Genomic DNA, 19,225 nt, shown 5'->3' with positions numbered 1-19,225 from the left:
CAGTTAGAGCATTGAAGATGGGTCGAGGCTGGGTCTTCCAACATGACAATGACCCGAAGCACACAGCCAGGATAACCAAGGAGTGGCTCTGTAAGAAGCATATCAAGGTTCTGGCGTGGCCTAGCCAGTCTCCAGACCTAAACCCAATAGAGAATCTTTGGAGGGAGCTCAAACTCCGTGTTTCTCAGCGACAGGCCAGAAACCTGACTGATCTAGAGAAGATCTGTGTGGAGGAGTGGGCCAAAATCCCTCTTGCAGTGTGTGCAAACCTGGTGAAAAACTACAGGAAACGTTTGACCTCTGTAATTGCAAACAAAGGCTACTGTACCAAATATTAACATTGACTTTCTCAGGTGTTCAAATACTTATTTGCAGCTGTATCATACAAATAAATAGTTAAAAAAATCATACATTGTGATTTCTGGATTTTTTTTTTAGATTATGTCTCTCACAGTGGACATGCACCTACGATGACAATTTCAGACCCCTCCATGATTTCTAAGTGGGAGAACTTGCAAAATAGCAGGGTGTTCAAATACTTATTTTCCTCACTGTATATATATATATATATATATATATATATATATATATATAAATAATATGGGGTGTAACGAAAATTGTGGTTTCGTTACATAACTCGGTTTTTAAGTCACGGTTCGGTTAAATTTTGGTATGGTTAGGGTGAAGAAATGCAGAACATTTTATTGATGCAGTTTATTATTATTAATATTTGTAATAATCAACATTTGAACAGTTTACATTTTTTAAATACAATAAAAAATTATTTTTTTTATAAAATGCCTGCTTGCTTAAATAATATATAAAATATTTTATAAAATTGAATAAATCAAATTAATGCAATACACTTTTTTGTTATATAGATCAAATTGAGCAATTAATTTAAATGGCACAAATTCAATGGATTAAATAACATTAAATAAATGGAAAAATTGTAATAAAAAGTTGACATTTGTTACACCCATTTGGGTGTGTGAGTTTGACATTTTAATATTTGATTTTCTAAAGATATTTTCTTATATTAAAGATTTATTAAATATATTTTTACTTAACTGTTCTACTTCTTTCAGCCTACTTTAACAAATGTCTTCATTTTTTTCATCCTTTGTTCATTCACTCCCTCGATATGAGGAATTGTCAGAATTTGAACCTGGACATAAAACGCTGAAGAATCCATAGCGCTAGCGTTAGCCGCTAACCAGGGAGCTGCTATGAATTCAGGATTCATGATTGTTACTTCTTTCAGCTTTTCATTTCATTGCGAGTTGTATCCTACATATAACTATGTCTGTCATAAATAAAAAAAATTAATCCATAGTGCTAGCATTGGCTGCTAGCCCCTCCCTGGTTACTGGCTAACACTAGCACTATAAATATTTAGAATTTTCATGCATGCGCAAAACTAATCTTATTTCAAATCTTATGGTGAGTAGCCACAGTGACACTGTGCCAAATCTAGTTCTTTTTTTATGCTTTTCTTTTGTGCATGTTTTCAAGTTTACAAATAATTTTACAAAGTGCGAGGTCTGTCACTTCATACGTTGCTGAGGAAAACTCTACTACCGAACCGAACACATATACGTCTACCAAACCGAAAGCCCTATACTGAAAAATGTTGTTACGAATACGTTTATATTGGACATCTATTAAACCGATATTAGTCATTTATTTAGATTTAGATTCAGAAGATTACACCACACACACAGCTTGATAATGTCTGCAGAAACTATACATTTCCCAAGTACAAAATGTTGAATCTGGGTGACTGACTTTTATAGGCCAGTGAAAGCTGAGGATAAATGCGGAGGCAAAATAAAAAAAAAAAAACAGAGAGAGAGAGATTGTTTGTGGTGGTTTAACTATAGAGACTCTGGTGCTTGCAAAATTACACTGTCTGACTGCCATATAGCATTATGTGTAGGGGTGTGTGTAAGTGTGTGTAGCTTCTGATCATTCCTTAAATAAACCGTGTGTGTGTGTGTGTGTGTGTGTGTGTGTGTGTGTTTTCACACATGTATAATTTAAGTGTTCGTTATTGTAGTTGCATGTGTGCCTGTTGTTGGCGGGTTTTAGGAGCCAGGAAGCTGTTCAGCCACTTTACTGTCATTACGGTAATAAAAGACTTGCACTGAGGCCTCTTAAGAGCTTGTCTCTATTCAGAGAGCTCCAGTCGTTCTAGCCAAACAGTAGCCTGCCGGTTGGGGCTGTGATGATTATTTGTGGGTTTGTGGCTGTGCTCCAAACCATGTGTGTGCTCTTTCAGAAGCCAGGAGCTCCCCTTTTCTGTCTCCCAGCAGCGGGTTAATTAAATTTGCTCTCGTCTACAGCTACGCTCTCATTAGCATCAGTTCCTTTTCTCAGAGTGCTGTATTGTCAACCTTAAACACAAAAAAAAAAAGAGGATAATTTTTTTTTTTTTGGGGGGGGGGATTTAAATTTTTCATCATGTAAAATGTTGAGTTTGGACACAGGAGACATGACTTTATGAAGATGTTCAGATCAGAAATGCGTTGCAACAAAATGGAAATATACTATATGTACAAAAGGAATGGGGCACCTGACTACACCCCAGGCCTCCTTACAAACCTTTGTCCATATAATGCACCTTGAATTCAGTCAAACGTATGTAGTATATACTGTTCAAAGAGAATGAATCCTTTATTTATTTTTATTTATTATTATTATTTATTAATATGCTAGCGATTATTCCAGCGATTAATCTAGTAATAGGATTAATCGGATTTTTAATAGAGAAAAGTACTTTTTCTTGATTAAAGAGCAATACTAAATAAGAGAGAGAAAATAAGACAGGTCTCTTAAAATGAACAAATCAAAAATGTACATTTTTATTGCTACAAGACAAGTATATTTTTGCTGCATACAAGAATATCAGTAAAAAATACTCATTCAGTGCATTTAATTGTAATATTATATTAAAATGCAAATACAGTGCGTTCAAAAATCTCTTCGCAGTGATTAACTCATAATTTTTCTCGCTCTCGTGTTTCACGAACTAAATCCGTGTATTTATCGCCATCTTTAAAAACGTGCTCCACTGCCTGCCAGATGGACTGTTTGAATGCACTGTTTATAAATAAAAATAAAAATGAATCTATCTCAGATTACTTTAAAACCAGTAACGTTGTTTTCTTCATGTTTTGGTTTAAAATTATCACAAACTGTGGAACATTTCTAGCAGTCTATTTGGTGTGAATCTTCTCCTCCCCCTCGCTGTTTTCACCCCGTTAAGTTATTTTTTAATTCTGCAGTGTCTCCTGTGTTACTTGTCCAAAGCGCCTCACAGTTTAGTGGTTGCGAGTCAGTAATAATTGTCCATGAGAAACAGTAGTTGAAACTAGTTGTGTAGTTAAATGGACTAAATGAAGCATTGATGAATTTTTGTAATCTTATTACTCAAGGTACTCGAGAAAATCGCTTCAGCCCTATAATGTAATTTTTTAATAAGTAATAGTAGACTGAGACTAGACTAAGAAAGTCTGTCTCTACTGTTTATTATATTTTTTAGCCCTGTTGTTATCCCCTAACCTTCTTAACTGTTTACTTATTTTGTTTGGCGCCCATGTTGTATTTTTGTGATTCTAAGAAAAGACCCCATTTATGTCTATATACAGTAAGGCATGCCTTTGTTTACTTTCCAAATTAATCTTTTCCATCTCAGCATGAAACTAAATTAGAAATAGCCACATCCATTTCCACCCTGGTTAATGGTTAGGTTTGCCAGAACAGAACTAACTGGTGTTCAGTCATGCATCAAACCCCACGCGGCCAAACCCAGTTTTAGATAGAGTGCCTGCTGCCAGATTAGGGCCAGTGAACCATGCATATGTGTGTAGACACTACATACAATGGCCTGCCAACATCAAAGGCCAAAAATAATAAAATAAGCAATGATTTGAGTGCAGAAATATGAATCAGCTTCATCTGTGTAGCAAATTATTTTTGTATTTACACTGATTCGAATTCTCTGCTTCACTTTTCTCATCTCTCAATTTGCTTCTCTCTCTGTGGTTCTCGTGTGTGTGTGTGGGTGTGGGTGTGTGGGTGTGCACGCACGTGGGTGTGTGTGAGTGACAGCATGTGTTTTGGGGCACATGTTTGAGTTTGAAAGATCAATACGGAGAGAGCAAAGGCAAAAAAGGAAACACAATTACTTATTGACAGAGAAGTCAAAGGCTGAGAAGACACAGAATGACAGTTGATGGCAGAGAATAAAGAAAACGAGCGAGAAATGAGAAGGCTGAAGACTGAAGAGGCTGAGTCAGTTGCCGGCACAATGTATGTTTGTGACATGAAGTGATTTCAGTTGTTTGTGACTCTTCACCTATTGTACTTTTGAGGTGCATAAGTGTGGCTCAGCAGATAGGGAGTGTTTAAGGTTTGACCAGACAACTGTGTGGAGGAGGAGATAATGTAGTCTGTACTTGTAGGTTCAGTGTGTGTGTGTGTGTGTGTGTGTGTGTGTGTGTGTGTGTGTGTGTGTGTGTGTGTGTGTGTGTGTGTGTGTTTGTGTGTGTGTGTGTCCTCACCTAGTCTCTCTATAGTTGAGGTATTAAGGACAGTGCTGTCACATATGGAGACATAATGGAAATGACAGCTTTGGACAGGACCTTCTACTAGCCTTCCAGGTTCTGCTCTCCCTACAGCATACAAAAGAAGACGTTGGTGTGTTGTTTATACTTACTGCTGTTACTTAATCACGTGCCTACATGGTGCTCTGCATTATATACTGTTTTAATAGCATAATTAAGATCCCCTTTCCCATTTGGTTATTTACTAATTCCAACATATTTGCTAGCTTTCCAATAAACCATCACTGCTACTATACAAATAGAGTGAAAGCGAACATGCCACATCCTCTTAAAAATGAAGCCAATAGATCTTCTGCAATATCAAAAGGCATTTGAACACACTGTTGCTTTTCACTGGAGCTAGAGGGTACACACACACGTTTCACCAAGACAATCCCCCTGTGCACAAAACAAGGTACATGAAGAGGTCTATGCATTCCTCGTTATGACGTTAGTCCTCAATGATGCTCTTGTGGCTGAATGAACAATTTCTCCAAAGCCACATTCCAAAATTTAGTTGAAAGCCAATGTGTGTAAAAAAAAAAAAAAAAAGTGTAGAATTATATTCAATGAGGGTAAAATTTTTGTCATAAGCTCCCCCATCTGAGTGTTTATGGTACTTATTGTGATGACAGGATGAATGCTTTTCTATTGCACCACCCCAGAGCTGGTGTAGGTATTAAACATTAACCATATTATTGTGACATTGTCTCATTTAAGAGTTAGTAGTCTCTCCTCTTTCATTATATTTGTATATATACAGTATATGACCAGTTATTACAATCTTCCTTTCTTACATCTTTCCTAGCTAAACTATTTCACTTGAAGGTTAAGTCAGTAATTTGGTATAAAATTATATATCTCCATCCTTTAGTTAACCATAAAGGCACACCCCAAACCACATGCACAAGTGGTGTGAATGGAGGACGATAAGGTTGTTAGGGAACGTGGCAGACAGGCAGTCTGTCCTAATTGACACTTTCTTATCCTAATAGTTTGGATGTTGGTGGTTAATTGGCATCAAGGAAGAGTGCAAGTATGGCAGTGTTCTGACTTGTTTTAAAAGGAGTTGTTGAAGGACTGGGTATTGCAACTTCAATAAATTATGCAAAAAAGCAGAGCTGTATAATCTTCATTATTTCTTATATTTTTAAAACATTTTTTAAATAGTTATTAGTTTTTACACTTCTTTTTGTTAATGTATAAAAACTACTTAATTGAATGAGTGCAAGTTTTTGTAATAATGAAATAGAGCTTAGTGTTAAAGCAGACATTTTTATCACAAGTGATTACAGGCGATATAATCTTGAAAAAAGTACACAATTTTCAGGTGTCAAGAAAGCTTGTGAAGTTTGCATACAGTTACACAGGAATGGCTGGACAGGTGTGTGTGTGCGCGTGTGTGTGCGCGTGTGTGTGCGCGTGTGTGTGTGTGCGTGCATGTCTTCGCTGTTGGCTAAAAGGTTAAGAGCACTGTGGTGTTGGATGTGACAAGGCGCAGCACGTTGTGGCCCTGCCATGCACAGCACCCTGGATGAGCTGCACTGCTGTGAGAGATGTGTCACTGGGGAAATGTCAGGGGATAATGTGTGATCACTGGGCCTTTCTGTGGAAGGTCAGCCTGTCCCTCCCATGCTCAGCGCCTCTTTACACTCCCCAGGAAGAGAGTCAGGCTTCTGACGCCACTCTACAGTAAAAATGTCAGACACACAGATACAGACACTCACACTATTTGCTTTTTTTTTGCCATTGATATTGTTATTCTCCAGAGATCGAACATACTGTATGCATACTGTACTTTCCGTGTTGCATATTTTAGCCAGCAAGGAATTTCAAGTTAGAGATTAGATTTATTTTCTTCAGTGTCTCAAGGACTTTTTTGTTTTCCTTTAAACACACATTTCTTGTTTTGATATCAGTAAGAATAATGCTGTGACAAAAAAAATGCAAAGCTAAGTTAAACAGGCATCATCAAATATGAGACTGTCTAGGATGTCAATGTACAGCAAGATGAAGGAGAAATGATTCACCATTGTCAGTTCACATTCAGAGCTGTACAGCCCAATTTTTTATGTGTGTAAGCGTCACACTTGGCACACTGTAATACATATACTCATATACTCACATGTGTAATAGACAGTGGCGGGCGGCCAGGGCCAGCAAAGTCTTCTCTGCTGGCCTAAACACTATCAAAAGCACTGACCTACATTTACAACCTGAAATCTAAATTGAATTAATTTATTCCCAACAGTTTATACTCTTCATTTCATAGCATTTCTTTTGACTGTACTGTTTCCAGTAGGTGTATGTGGATGTGAGATTTTTTTGTCCAATCAGCTATCAGCCTTTTTGTGCTGCCATGTCAATCTAATCTGCCCAGGGCCTGCAAAGTCAATACTGCTGGCCTTTTTTTTTTTAACCATAGTCTCCTTAAGAAATAGCTCTGGTAATTTAACCAATCAGATTTCATATTTGCTTCACAGCGCTAGCTAGCTGGCCCAAAGTAGCATCAGCATTTTTCTGTCTCCTGATTGGTTGGTCAGAGGGAAACTGTTACAGCCAACTTCAAATGGCAAAAAATGAGTAGCGCTCTGCACACATAATAACATCTGGGTTAGACTTTTTTTATGCCTACGGAGGAAGAGTAATTGCTTTGGTCTCGGACATACTTAAAAAAAATTTTTCAAGAAAAGCTAGACCTAGTGAGTAGAGGTCAGCCAACCCCGAAGCTAGCTAGCGTGTCTCAGCCCAGGAAAGATTTTGTAAGCAGTACTACTGGCTTACAGCCTCTGAGGAGCGGTGCAAATTCTGAGTATCTCTGGTGAGTAGGTTGTATTTTATTTACATTTTAACGTTTTTGTCATGTTATTAGACAAATATTGATTCCAAACTGCTCCAGATGATGTAGGTGCACAGTTGTGGTTTAGTGGTTTTGTTGTAGTCTTAATTGGGTTTCTTGCTTTAGTAAAATGGTATTCACCCTCCATATGTGAAATGCCTCTCTCTCTCTCTGTAATGCCACATGTTGTTATATTGCGTTTTTGTATAGTATTGATGGTTTCTATAATTGCGACGTGATAGTGGTGGTATTAAGAGGTGGATTAAGTCGGGTAAATCCTTACTGAAGGCCCAGGTACCAAGCGCACGGCCCACTACTGGTGATACATATACTCACATGTGTAACACACACTCAGATGTAATACACATACTGATGTGACAGCATCACAAAGTAAAAAATCATGCGGATCCAAGTTGAAAGTAATGCAAACATCAAACATCAGAATATGCAATAAGTGCAGTCTTTCTAATTTTATCATGGCATGGTTTTTGGGTCCAGATGGTATAGAGAATCTCAGAAACAAGTGATCTTCACACGTTTTTTTTATACAAACACACTATAGAGTTTACACAGAAAGGTCTGCAAAACCAAAAAAAAAAAAAAAAAAAAGGCTTTGTGAGTTATTTAATTTATATTGTCAATGTTCATCTGCAATTTGACCAAGAATAAAAATGGATAAATGGATTTCTGGATTTGTATTTCTAGATCCATTCCATCTAGGTCCATTTTAACCAGCACATTCTATTTTTGGTTTTAGTCTCAAGGATCACACAGTGAGTTTTCTGATGGATGACATTAATATCTGTGAAAACGTCTAAGGAGACCTTTTATACAACAATCTAACAGTTGCCATCAGGCAGGTCTGAAGTCTCTTATAATCTTCCTGTCACTAGCACAGAACCTTAACTGTTGCTATGTTCTCCCTGTGTGAATGTATAGATGGCAGCGACTATAGTGAAGTTCTGCCAGACTCCTTCCCCTCCGCCCCAGCTGAGCCTCTGCCCGAGTTCCAGAGTGAGCCGGAAGACACGTTTATTGTAAAGAACAGACCAGTGAAACTCTCCTGCAAAGCCTCTCCTGCAACCCAAATCTACTTCAAATGCAACGGCGAGTGGGTCAACCAAAACGACCACGTCACCAGAGAGAGCCTGGACCAGGTCACAGGTACTTTACATTCTCATATACATTCATTTTGCTCTCAAAATATATTGGTGTGCTCTTAAACATACAGGAGGTAAATAAAGATCCAAACCAAATAATATTGTTGCATCTGATGCAGAGCTTGTGTGGGTTCAATTGTTATTTTTAGCTCCTGACCCAGATGTGGTACAGACTCAGTTCAGGAGCAGTTGTCACCAAAGTATATTTTCGCTAAAACAATTACTAGGCCCACAGCCCTCCTCATATGTATCGATATAATATATTTTATTAATATATTTGTAAGCAGCTTACTTCAGGTTATCATTGTTGGCTACTTTAATAGAAACACTATATGTATATGATTCTACGAGGTGTTGGAAATGTTCTTTTGTTTTGTTGTGCCATGTTGACATGGCTGAATCAAGTATTTGCTGCATATTTGTCAGCTGCACATTCATGCTGTGACTCATCTGTTTTAACACATCTCAAAGGTACTCTACTGGATTCAGATCTGATGACTGGCGAGGAAACACACATTATCATGCTAGAACCAGGCATTATAAAATGGGTAAATTATAACCATAAAGGGATGCATATGGTCAGCAACACTATACAGATAGCCTGTGGCTTTCACACAATGCTCCATTGGTATTAAGGGGCTCTGAATGTGCCAAGAAAGCATTCTCCACAACATTATACCACCACCTGCCTGATCTGTCAAAAGGCTGGTTCATCCATTCATGCTCTCAGTGCATGGATTCTGCCATCTGTATGAGGCAAGCTCATAGGGCCAGGCAGTGTTTTTCCAATCTTCAGATGTCTAGTTTTGGTGAGCCAGTCTCCAAAGGAGCCTCTGATTTCTGTTCTAGGCTGATAGGATTGGAACTTGCTATGGTCTTCTGCTGGTATAGCTCATCCGCCTCAAGGGTCATCATGTAATGTGCTGCTTTTTTTGCCCAGCATCTTTCTAAAGGGGGGATAATTGAGTTACCACAGCTTTTCTGTCAGCTTAAGCTAGTCTGATCAGTCTCCTTTGACCTTTTTCGTAAAAAAAAAAAAAAAAAGGTTTGATAGAATTCCTGCCCTGCAGAATGGCTGCTCATTAGATTAATTTTGTTTTTCAGCCAGGTTACTGAGATCACTTTTTTTTTCTCCCATTCTATTGTTTAATGTGAACATTTAATGAAGCAGAGGTACAGGTGTTCCCAACAATAATTCTATACACCAAACTGTCAAGGGGCTATATGAACCTTTTGTTAGTTGACCAAGGGAACGAGGCGAGCATATGTTGGGACAAGGGTATGTTCAGTTTACATGATTTACATATACAAACTGCTTTCACACTGGATAAGCGTTCTGCATTTTTATTTATATTACATATTTATAAAATGCAGAATGCTTAATAAGAGTAAAAGCAGGTAGTGAAAGTGCCATTTCAAGCACAGTTTTCTTTTAATATATCAAGGTCATAAGTATTGTGCGAATCAAGGTCATAAGTATTGTGCGAATTTATTATCATGTGTAATACGTGTGGCTGTGCTTCAGGTCTGGTGGTGCGTGAAGTAGACATCTCAGTGTCCAGGGTTCAGGTTGAGGAACTCTTTGGCTTAGAAGATTACTGGTGCCAGTGTGTAGCCTGGAGCTCTGCGGGTACCACCAAGAGCCGTCGAGCATATGTTCGCATCGCATGTAAGTTTGTCTATAACTAGCACTTATCCTGCAGTGCTGTATTTTAAGGCTAGTAATATCAGTTTTATAACTTAATATCTCCAAGTTTGGAGAACCTTTTAGCTTGTTTGTTGGCTAGTGTTGTTAAAAGCTTCTCTCGCCACCTGCCATACTGTGCAGACCTCAGGAAAAACTTTGAGCAGGAGCCACTCGGCAGGGAAGTGCGTTTGGAACAGGAAGTTCTGCTGCAGTGCCGCCCACCAGAAGGAATCCCACCTGCTGAGGTACATTTTACTTAATTCTGCTTCTTCCTCGTTTTCCTGTCTTATTGAGATTCTTTCAGCATCTCCAACTCTTGCTATTCGGCTTGTTTTTTTGCTGCTCAGAACACACTAGATACTGTTGTACTAAAAAGTATCTCCGATGTATATTTATAAAACAGCGCAGTTGAATGCTAAAATATGATTGAACAGAAAGTGTCCATTTTTTTTTTTATATAACAGCATGACTCAGACCGTTCCGGCTATAACATTAAGGCGCTCATTCAAATACATTATTGTTTCTATAGTAACAGCTCATACTGAAGGTCTTGTACTTTGGAGCGATAATGTAGGTAAAGAACAGGAACTAGCTTGTTTTGAGGATAGCTAACACACAGATTCGAAATATTACTTTTATTTGAGTTTAGTAAAAAATAAAAAACCTACCCCAAACACAAATTTTCCATAAAAATTGATCAGTTTTATGTTGTAGAGATACTTTCGCTATGCCTCCGACTGGACTTTGCAGAGGTTTTTAAAGTTAGTTGAATTATTTTGCACCTTTAATTTTTCAGTCCATTCCACTATCTCCTACCTTTTATTAAACTTTGTGGTGTGTTCAGCAATGATGAGAATCAAACACACTTATGTTTAAACATTTTTTTTAGTTAAAAAAAGATGAATGAAAAAGTGAAATAGAAATTATCCTATTTCCATTATTTAGCCAAGTAAATAGCAGCTAAATGTTCTTCCCATAATTCTACAGGTAGAATGGCTGAAGAATGAGGACCTTGTTGATCCTGTGCAGGACTCCAACTTTCTTATTACCATTGACCATGACCTCATCATCAAGCAGGCCCGTCTTTCTGACACGGCTAACTACACGTGTGTAGCCCGAAATGTGGTGGGCAAGCGACGCAGCAGCACTGCTACTCTCATTGTCTATGGTAATGGACTAAATATTCCTGTGTCTAAATTTACAAAAATGTGAAATGTTCGGTTTTTGTCACTTTTGTAAATTTAGTCATATGTGGTCATATTTACAAATAGCTAAAAAAAAAAAAAAAACAATGAGTTGAAAATGGGATTGGTGTTTGACTGTTGTATTTATTACTACATTGTTATTTATATTTAAAAAAAAACCTATTAGGACAGTTTGTTGTGCTCTAATAGACACATATGACTAAGATTTATGTTTTGACAAGAAGTCTGAGTAAATCAAGAAAGTTCCATCACTGCATTCATAATATCTGTGTGTGTGTGTGTGTGTGTGTGTGTGTGTGTGTGTGTGTGTGTGTGTGTGTGTGTGTGTGTGTGTGTGTGTGCGCATGGTTTTTCTCAGTGAGTGGAGGCTGGTCATCCTGGACAGAGTGGTCAGAGTGTAATGCACGTTGTGGGCGGGGCTGGCAGCGACGGACACGTAGTTGCACCAATCCGACACCACTTAATGGGGGTGCTTTTTGTGAAGGCTCACCCTTTCAAAGAGTCACCTGCACCACCCTCTGTCCAGGTGAAACGGACTGACACTTGTGATTCACTGGCTCATGTATTTTTTAGAAATAAAAGCACTATATATACATTTGTGCCAGACATTCCATGAAAGATACACCTAAACACCTAAAGTCTCCAGAATCTTCATGTATAATTAGTTTTGAGCTACTATTAAAAATGTTGTGTTCTCATCATTGTGCTATGTGTTTCCCCCTAGTGGATGGAGGCTGGACGGAATGGGCTAAATGGTCAGCGTGTGGGACCGAGTGCACACACTGGCGTAGCCGTGAGTGCCAGGCACCTCCACCACGTAACGGAGGACGCCACTGCAGTGGCAGCATGATGGAGAGCAAAAACTGCACCGAGGGACTGTGTGCCCGCTGTGAGTCACATGATTTTAGACCGATTAGCCCTGATCTTATATTGAGCCACAAATAGAAGGCGATCCAAAACAAAGAGATATATAAAAGCTTCACAAATAGGGCTTTTCTTTTGAAACAGGAAGTCAGAGAAGGAGCATGGCAATAGAATTGACTGGTTTCCACAACAGCCAGTAGTGTTGAGAATATACTTTACTTCCTGCCAAATCGAAACAGAAGCAGTCTCTTAGTAATCCAGTTAAATATGTGGCTTAGAGTTTAGAGCGGGATGTGTAGGATTTCACTCTGCCAATTTGCTCACTTTGTCACATTCAATCAAGCAGAGGTTTTCAACCACCATGTCTCAGATTGGTATTATGCCATGGGTCGTTTGTTATCAGCCTGCAGTAGTGTTTCTCCTTTCCCTGTACCAGTGAGGGCATTAGTCTCTCCACAGGGGAGAGGGAAAAGAAAGAAAAGCTATTTAACAATAACAGGCAATAAAATAAAACTGTACAGAGTAACAAGCTTTCTGGACACTTTGCACACACACTAGCGTGCCTCAATAACTAAATGCTTGCTCTCGCATTGTGTCTTACAAACAAATTCACTGTATAAGAACTGCACCAAACTACCGCAGCAACATATGTTTGAGCATGATTTTGATGAGATCACACACACACACACACACACACACACACACACACACACACACACACACACATAATATAAACACTATCCATATTGTCATCTTACAAGAGATGGTTTTGTAAAGGGAATCAACGTGCAAGAAGCTGCAACAGAATTGCACGATATTTTGGATGAGTGATCTGAACAGAAATCTACAAAAGGAATGTAAATTTTAAAAAAAATACACATTTTTCAAATATATATTGGCACACAACACATTGGGTCCACAGTGCTAAAATCCTCTTAAACACTAATTATTCACCAATTTCAAGTAACAAATTGCCCTTATATATTTTTTTTCCATGCTGTATGTAAATGTGGCTATGCTCCCTTCTATTTTTATAGTATATCATATACTGTATGTGTACAGAACAATTGAATAATAATAGCTCTACAGTCGAGCAGAATATGTGTTGACCTACCCTTCTATTCAGCAGTTTAACTGTTATTACCTGCTTAGCCCAAGCCTTCAGAATATAGGTATATAACAAGAAAATGATTATAAATTTAAACAAACAAAATATGACTGCTCTATAGATTAACTAACAAAATGATATTTAGTAGAAGTAGATTTAGATTACCTAATTCGGTAAATAAACACTCCACCACAGTTAAAATATGCATTTATTGCATCACTAAAAACCTAATTTAATGTGGGCCATTTTTGCTAAGCTTCTTAATGTTACAACTAATTGTTCAATTACACAAGAAAGCCACTTGTCATTTGGATTAAGACTGTGCATTGGTGATTGATTTAAGCAATAAAGGCAGCAGTATATGAATGCTGAAAACTTATCGGATAGAAAGGGAGATTTCAACATGACCTTCCAAAGTTATACATGGCCTTCCAAAGTTACTATATACTGTAGTAATACTCTAGACCAGCCACCAATCATGTATCAGAGGTTTGAAGACCCCTTTTTACTTCAGATGTGAAGTGTCTAGCCTGCTCCTTTAGACACTCCATTTTTATAGTGGCATAACTGTCACATTTAATGCGATCTGTTTTATAGATTTTATTTATGAACTGTATGCATGAACACATACAGTTTGTTATTCCAATAAGATTTTTACTCCTAAATCTTTTTGCCATTTAGAATTAGACTGAAAAGCTTGAATTTGACCGACATCAAAGTGTGTATTGCTGAAGAAAGGTCACAGGATGAAATATTGAGCTGATATTTAGTAAGGACTTTGCTGAGAATTCAGTATTTTAACTCATTATTTCACTTTATTATGTCTGTTAAATACACAAATACACACACACACACACACCCCACTACACTACAAGGCATTTAATTTGTCACAGTAAAATGATACTTGATTACACTACATTAATTGTAATCTTGTTTTTGCAAATATTTGTTTGTTAACAGTTACAGCTACATATTTGGTGTATTTTAAATTTGAAAATTTTTGTATGCGGTTTAACACTGTCAGACCGAACCCAAGACCACCTGTGGAATGGTGCACTGGATTCTTGTGTGTGTGTGTGTGTATGTGTGTGTGTGTGTATGTGTGTGTGTGTGTATGTGTGTGTGTGTGTATGTGTGTGTGTGTGTATGTGTGTGTGTGTGTGTATGTGTGTGTGTGTGTGTATGTGTGTGTGTGTGTGTATGTATATGTGTGTGTGTGTGTGTATGTATATGTGTGTGTGTGTGTATATATATATATAGGCTTATTGATGTGCTTTGGATCATCAGTTGTCTTGGCAGGCAATAAGCATAAAAAACATATAGGGCAGAATATAATCTTAAACATTGCAACAAACAAAATGTGAGTTTTACACATTAAACTATGTATTATCAAAGTAAGTAAATCTTTAGTAGAAGTAGTAGTAAAAAACACTAAATGAGAGCTGTAAAACAGTTGCACTTAGACATCGAAGGCCAGAAAAACAAGAGATGTCTTTAAACTGGGTATGCTATCAGAAAAGAGGAGACATTTTGTCAGGGCGCAAGAAAAACAATTGATGTTTTTAACCTTGGTTCTAACAAAAAGAAGACAGTTTGTTGGGACGCAATAAAAACAATTGATGTTTTTAAACTGGGTATAGGAATAGAAAATAATCACATAAATATGTAACTAGGACAAGGAAGAGATTAGCAAGACTTCCAATAAAGAAAAATAAATTGATGTATTATGCGAATATGGGAACAAGATAAATTAGACTTTAAAAGTAAAGGAAAAATCTCTGAGAAATATGTAAATGATCAAATTTTTTATTTTTTTTTAGATCAGAACTTGCTCTTAGATCAGAACTTGCTAGCATTAGCCAACTTGTGCCATTGCTGTTTAGGATGTGCCTCCTAAGAACTCATAGGTCATTCTGACTGACTGCAATAAAGCTGTTTTTCTCCTTTTTTCCCCATGACTGAAAACTTCTTAATTTTGATAAAGTTGCATTTTTATGTTGTGATCGCAAAGATAATTTCAGTTAAAATATTTACTGCTACTTTACAATTTGACATTAGAATTTGCATTGTAATTTGTAATAGTATTTAAATGATAAATAACTAACATAACGCAATATAACTAATCCAAAGCCTACAGTATAAGTCTAAATACCTGGGAGAATAAGTTACTATTTATTAATGTTACTATTTGTTGGTTGTTACACAGTTTGAGCTGCGAGAAAAAGGAGTGAAAGCCACCCTGCAAATGTGTCTGCTCAGAGACGGGCTCTGAGTTCCGACAAAAAACAACTTATCATTACTACATCTGCTGAAGTTTATTCGAATTACCAGCTTCAGAAACTGCAGATTAAAATAAATGTTTTTTAGAGTTTAAGTGGCAGACATATTTCAACATGAAGTGTTCATAGGAGACTGCGTGAGTCAGGCCTTCATGGTCAAATTGCAGCAAAGAAACCATTACTTTGGAAGAACAACAAGAGATTTTCTTGGGCCAAGAAACACAGGAAATGGACATTAGATCAGTGGAAAACTGATGGTCTGCTGAATTCAAAATTAAGATTTTTGGTTCTAACTGCAGTGTCTTTTGTACAAAGGATAAACGGACAGTTCCTGAAAGTGTAATTCCTACTGTGAGGCATGGAGGAGGAGTTGTTGGTGTTGGGGTGATGGTGTGGTGATACGTTGCTGGTGACTCTGTTGGTGATTTAGTCAAAATTTACACACTTAACCAGCAAGGCTGCCACAACATTTTTTGCCGACATGCCATCCCATCTGTTTAGCACTTTAAGAGAAGATCATTTGTTTTCCAACAGGACAATGACCCTAAACACATTCTAGGTTATGTAAGAGCTATTTGTTCAAGAAGGGGAGTGATGAAGTGCTGCATAAGATGACCTGGCCCCCTCAATCACCTTGTATAAATCAAGTTGAGATGCTTTGGAATGAATTGGACCAGAGCATGAAGGAAAAGCAGCCAACAAGCACTCAACACCTCAGGGAACTCTTTTAAAATTTGTTGCAAAACCATTCCAGGTGACAACTTGATGAGGCTGACTGAGAGAATGCCATGAGAGAGCCAAGCTCTCATCAAAGCAAAAGGTGGCTACTTGAAAAGAAGAACTAAAAATATAAAACATATTCTGGGTTTTTTGCACAGTAGTTCGATAAAATCAATTAAATTCAGACTACAGCAAATGCCTAGTTAGAAAAGTAGCATATCTAGGCATATACAGTAGGCACCATTTGTTGAAAATAGAGTGGTGTTAAAATACCATATATCCTTACTTGATATAGCAGTAGCACATGTGTGGGTGTTTACTTTGGAGTCAATAATGCTTACTTCTGTAAGTTAGAGGGCAGATGGTGAATGGGATAAATGCTGATATTTTAGGAGAAAATGTGTTAACGCTTAGGAAAAGAAGCGGATTTATTCTGATTCCCAGTGCTTAGTGGACGAGCCAGTCTTACACTACTAAAGAGTGAGCTTGCAGGCAGTGCGTGTGCGTGTGCGTGTGCGCGTGTGCGCATGTGTGCGTGTGTGTGTGTGTGTGTGTGTGTGCTTGTCTGAGCACCAACTTGAGGGTTTTGATTTGCTTCTAGGCGCCATCATTAATAATGCAGCCCACACATTCACTCACTGTTTCATTTACTCACTGATTCTTTCACAGATTACACATGTCCTTTTTATTTCAGCTTACTCAGCTCTACTAGATTTGCTGCTGCTGATTTATTTACTTAATCTGTTAGCATTTCATTCATTTTGTTCATTATCCCATTTCCATTATCATCTTTCAAAGTTTCTGAATGCATGATCCATTTTCCTTTGCTCATTTTCTTTTGTTTTCTTTCAAACAGATAAAAAGGTTTCTGTTGAACATACAAACCATCGTAAGTTTCACCTTTTCACGTTTGTGCATTCATTGCTTAACTGTGTGTGTGTGTGTGTGTGTGTGTGTGTGTGCGTGTGCGTGTGATTTATGTGAGTACTTAATATTTCTAATCACTGTACATGTATGTGCATCAGAGTGCGTCGATGTACTCATGTCTAATCTAAATTCCATGCTGCTCTTTTATCATTTTGTTTCCTGTGTAATCTTAGAATCTTCCCTTGTATTGCATAATTGTAGTATGGAGAATACTTCAGATGATGATATTCATTCCAGGATTTGAAAAGGTCAAAAATATCAATTTCACAGTCTTTTGAACATGGATAAGCTAATATAAATGGAACAGCCGGAAGAGATATAGTAGGATGTGCTTTTACAGTAAAAAGGCACCACACCCATGACATCCCATCCACAGCGTAAAGACAAGCAAAAAGCTAATTTTAGTGACTGAGCAAGATTTGGTCGTAAAATAAACATTAATTACAAACTCATTAAGCATTCTTAGGAATAATAAATTCTCTGCCTAATGAACTCTAAAGGATTAATGGCAATAATACGATTAAACTCTTTCTCCTGCAGATGATGTAAAGAGTAATTACAAAAATATTTGACCAAAATTAGATGGTTTTGTAATATCAGCACATTACCAGGGGCTGAATCACTATTCAATGAAGACTGATGCATTAAAAAAGAATATGTACATATTTGGAAAGTAATATAGAATGCATTTAGAGTCTGGCCCTCTAAGATCAGCATTGTAGTTCATGGCTGCAGTGTTGCTAATACTTTAGATTACTGTGACCCTGAAAACACTGTTTAAAAAATGTTTAATTCATTTATGTTCTGAGTAGAGAAACAAGTTTGAGAACATCAGTTTTACTGAAGTTTTTATTAATCATTGCCAATATACACTCTCATATTGTACCTTGGATTTTTTCCTTTCTCTTCTTGTCATCAACTTCCAGACTCAAAGGTACATGAATGCTTGACTACGACCCTTATATGTGGGCCTTGTCCAAACTTTTGCAGCAATGTTGGAGGCACATAATGGCCTACAATTTACGTCTTAGAGGCCTAGCCCAAACGTGTTCCACTATAGCAATGTAACCTGCACATAAAGTGAACTCCATGAAGACATGCTTTGCCAATGTTGTTTTGGAAGCTTTCAAGTGCCAGAGAAGTATTTCTCAGAGAAGTGGAGGTTGTTACTAGCCATGTTTTGGAAAGGAATGTTATAGTCATGTGTCCACTTACTTTTAATTATGCATTGCAAGCCTTTGTTTTATAAATATTTGCCTTATACTTTACATATATACTTATATACATTTAAGCAGATTGCCACACCTAAGCCTAATTTCCTTTTTTCATAACGACACAAATTCCTGCAAAATTCTATTTCTTTTTTTACTGTTATTTGTTACTTTTGCTTCCTCCTCTTTGTATGCTCATTTGCTAAGGTGTCAGGAAAGGCCTTATGAGTTTATAGCAAAATTTAAAATAAGCAACCTCAACGTGTCAAAGGTTGTTTCAGCAAGTCTATTTGTAGATATAGCAAAATAGTGATGTAATTAAATCAATGTTTTATACTGTGTGTGATTGTGGACACAGAAATACTGCTGATGTGTGGAGTTGTTAAGTCTAAATAATTGTGTGCATGTGTATGATTTTCAGTGGATTCTGGGACAGAAGTGGCTATGTATGCAAGGCTGGTGGGAGCTTTGTTGTTGTGTGTAATCCTTGTGCTCAGTGTGGGCATCCTGGCTTACCGCCGTAGCTGTCGCCATTTCCACGGAGATATCACAGACTCCTCATCTGCCCTTGCTGCCGCCTTCCATCCTGGCAAACCACCAAGACAAGGTGAGACCCCA

The 19,225-nt window shown here is 37.5% G+C and overlaps 1 protein-coding gene across 3 annotated transcripts in view; it reads left to right on the top strand.

Annotated features, from left to right (window-relative positions):
- unc5b (unc-5 netrin receptor B) overlaps nt 1–19,225 on the top strand; it is a 66,379-nt gene that overhangs the window by 37,554 nt on the left and 9,600 nt on the right. For 2 of the 3 annotated variants that reach the window (XM_083539399.1, XM_083539398.1), the window contains exons 2-9: nt 8,386–8,610; nt 10,132–10,275; nt 10,435–10,538; nt 11,281–11,461; nt 11,857–12,024; nt 12,223–12,387; nt 17,326–17,358; nt 19,029–19,214. In XM_083539399.1, the coding sequence (XP_083395525.1) occupies nt 8,386–8,610; nt 10,132–10,275; nt 10,435–10,538; nt 11,281–11,461; nt 11,857–12,024; nt 12,223–12,387; nt 17,326–17,358; nt 19,029–19,214 (1,206 nt within the window). The remainder of the gene's footprint in view (nt 1–8,385; nt 8,611–10,131; nt 10,276–10,434; nt 10,539–11,280; nt 11,462–11,856; nt 12,025–12,222; nt 12,388–17,325; nt 17,359–19,028; nt 19,215–19,225) is intronic. The other variant, XM_083539400.1, reaches the window with a different exon arrangement.

This window comes from Silurus aristotelis, assembly GCF_946808225.1.
Source record: "Silurus aristotelis genome assembly, chromosome: 4".
Taxonomy (NCBI): Eukaryota; Metazoa; Chordata; class Actinopteri; order Siluriformes; family Siluridae; genus Silurus; species Silurus aristotelis.
Note: the sequence above shows the minus strand (reverse complement) of the source record. Positions and strands in the feature narration are given on the sequence as shown.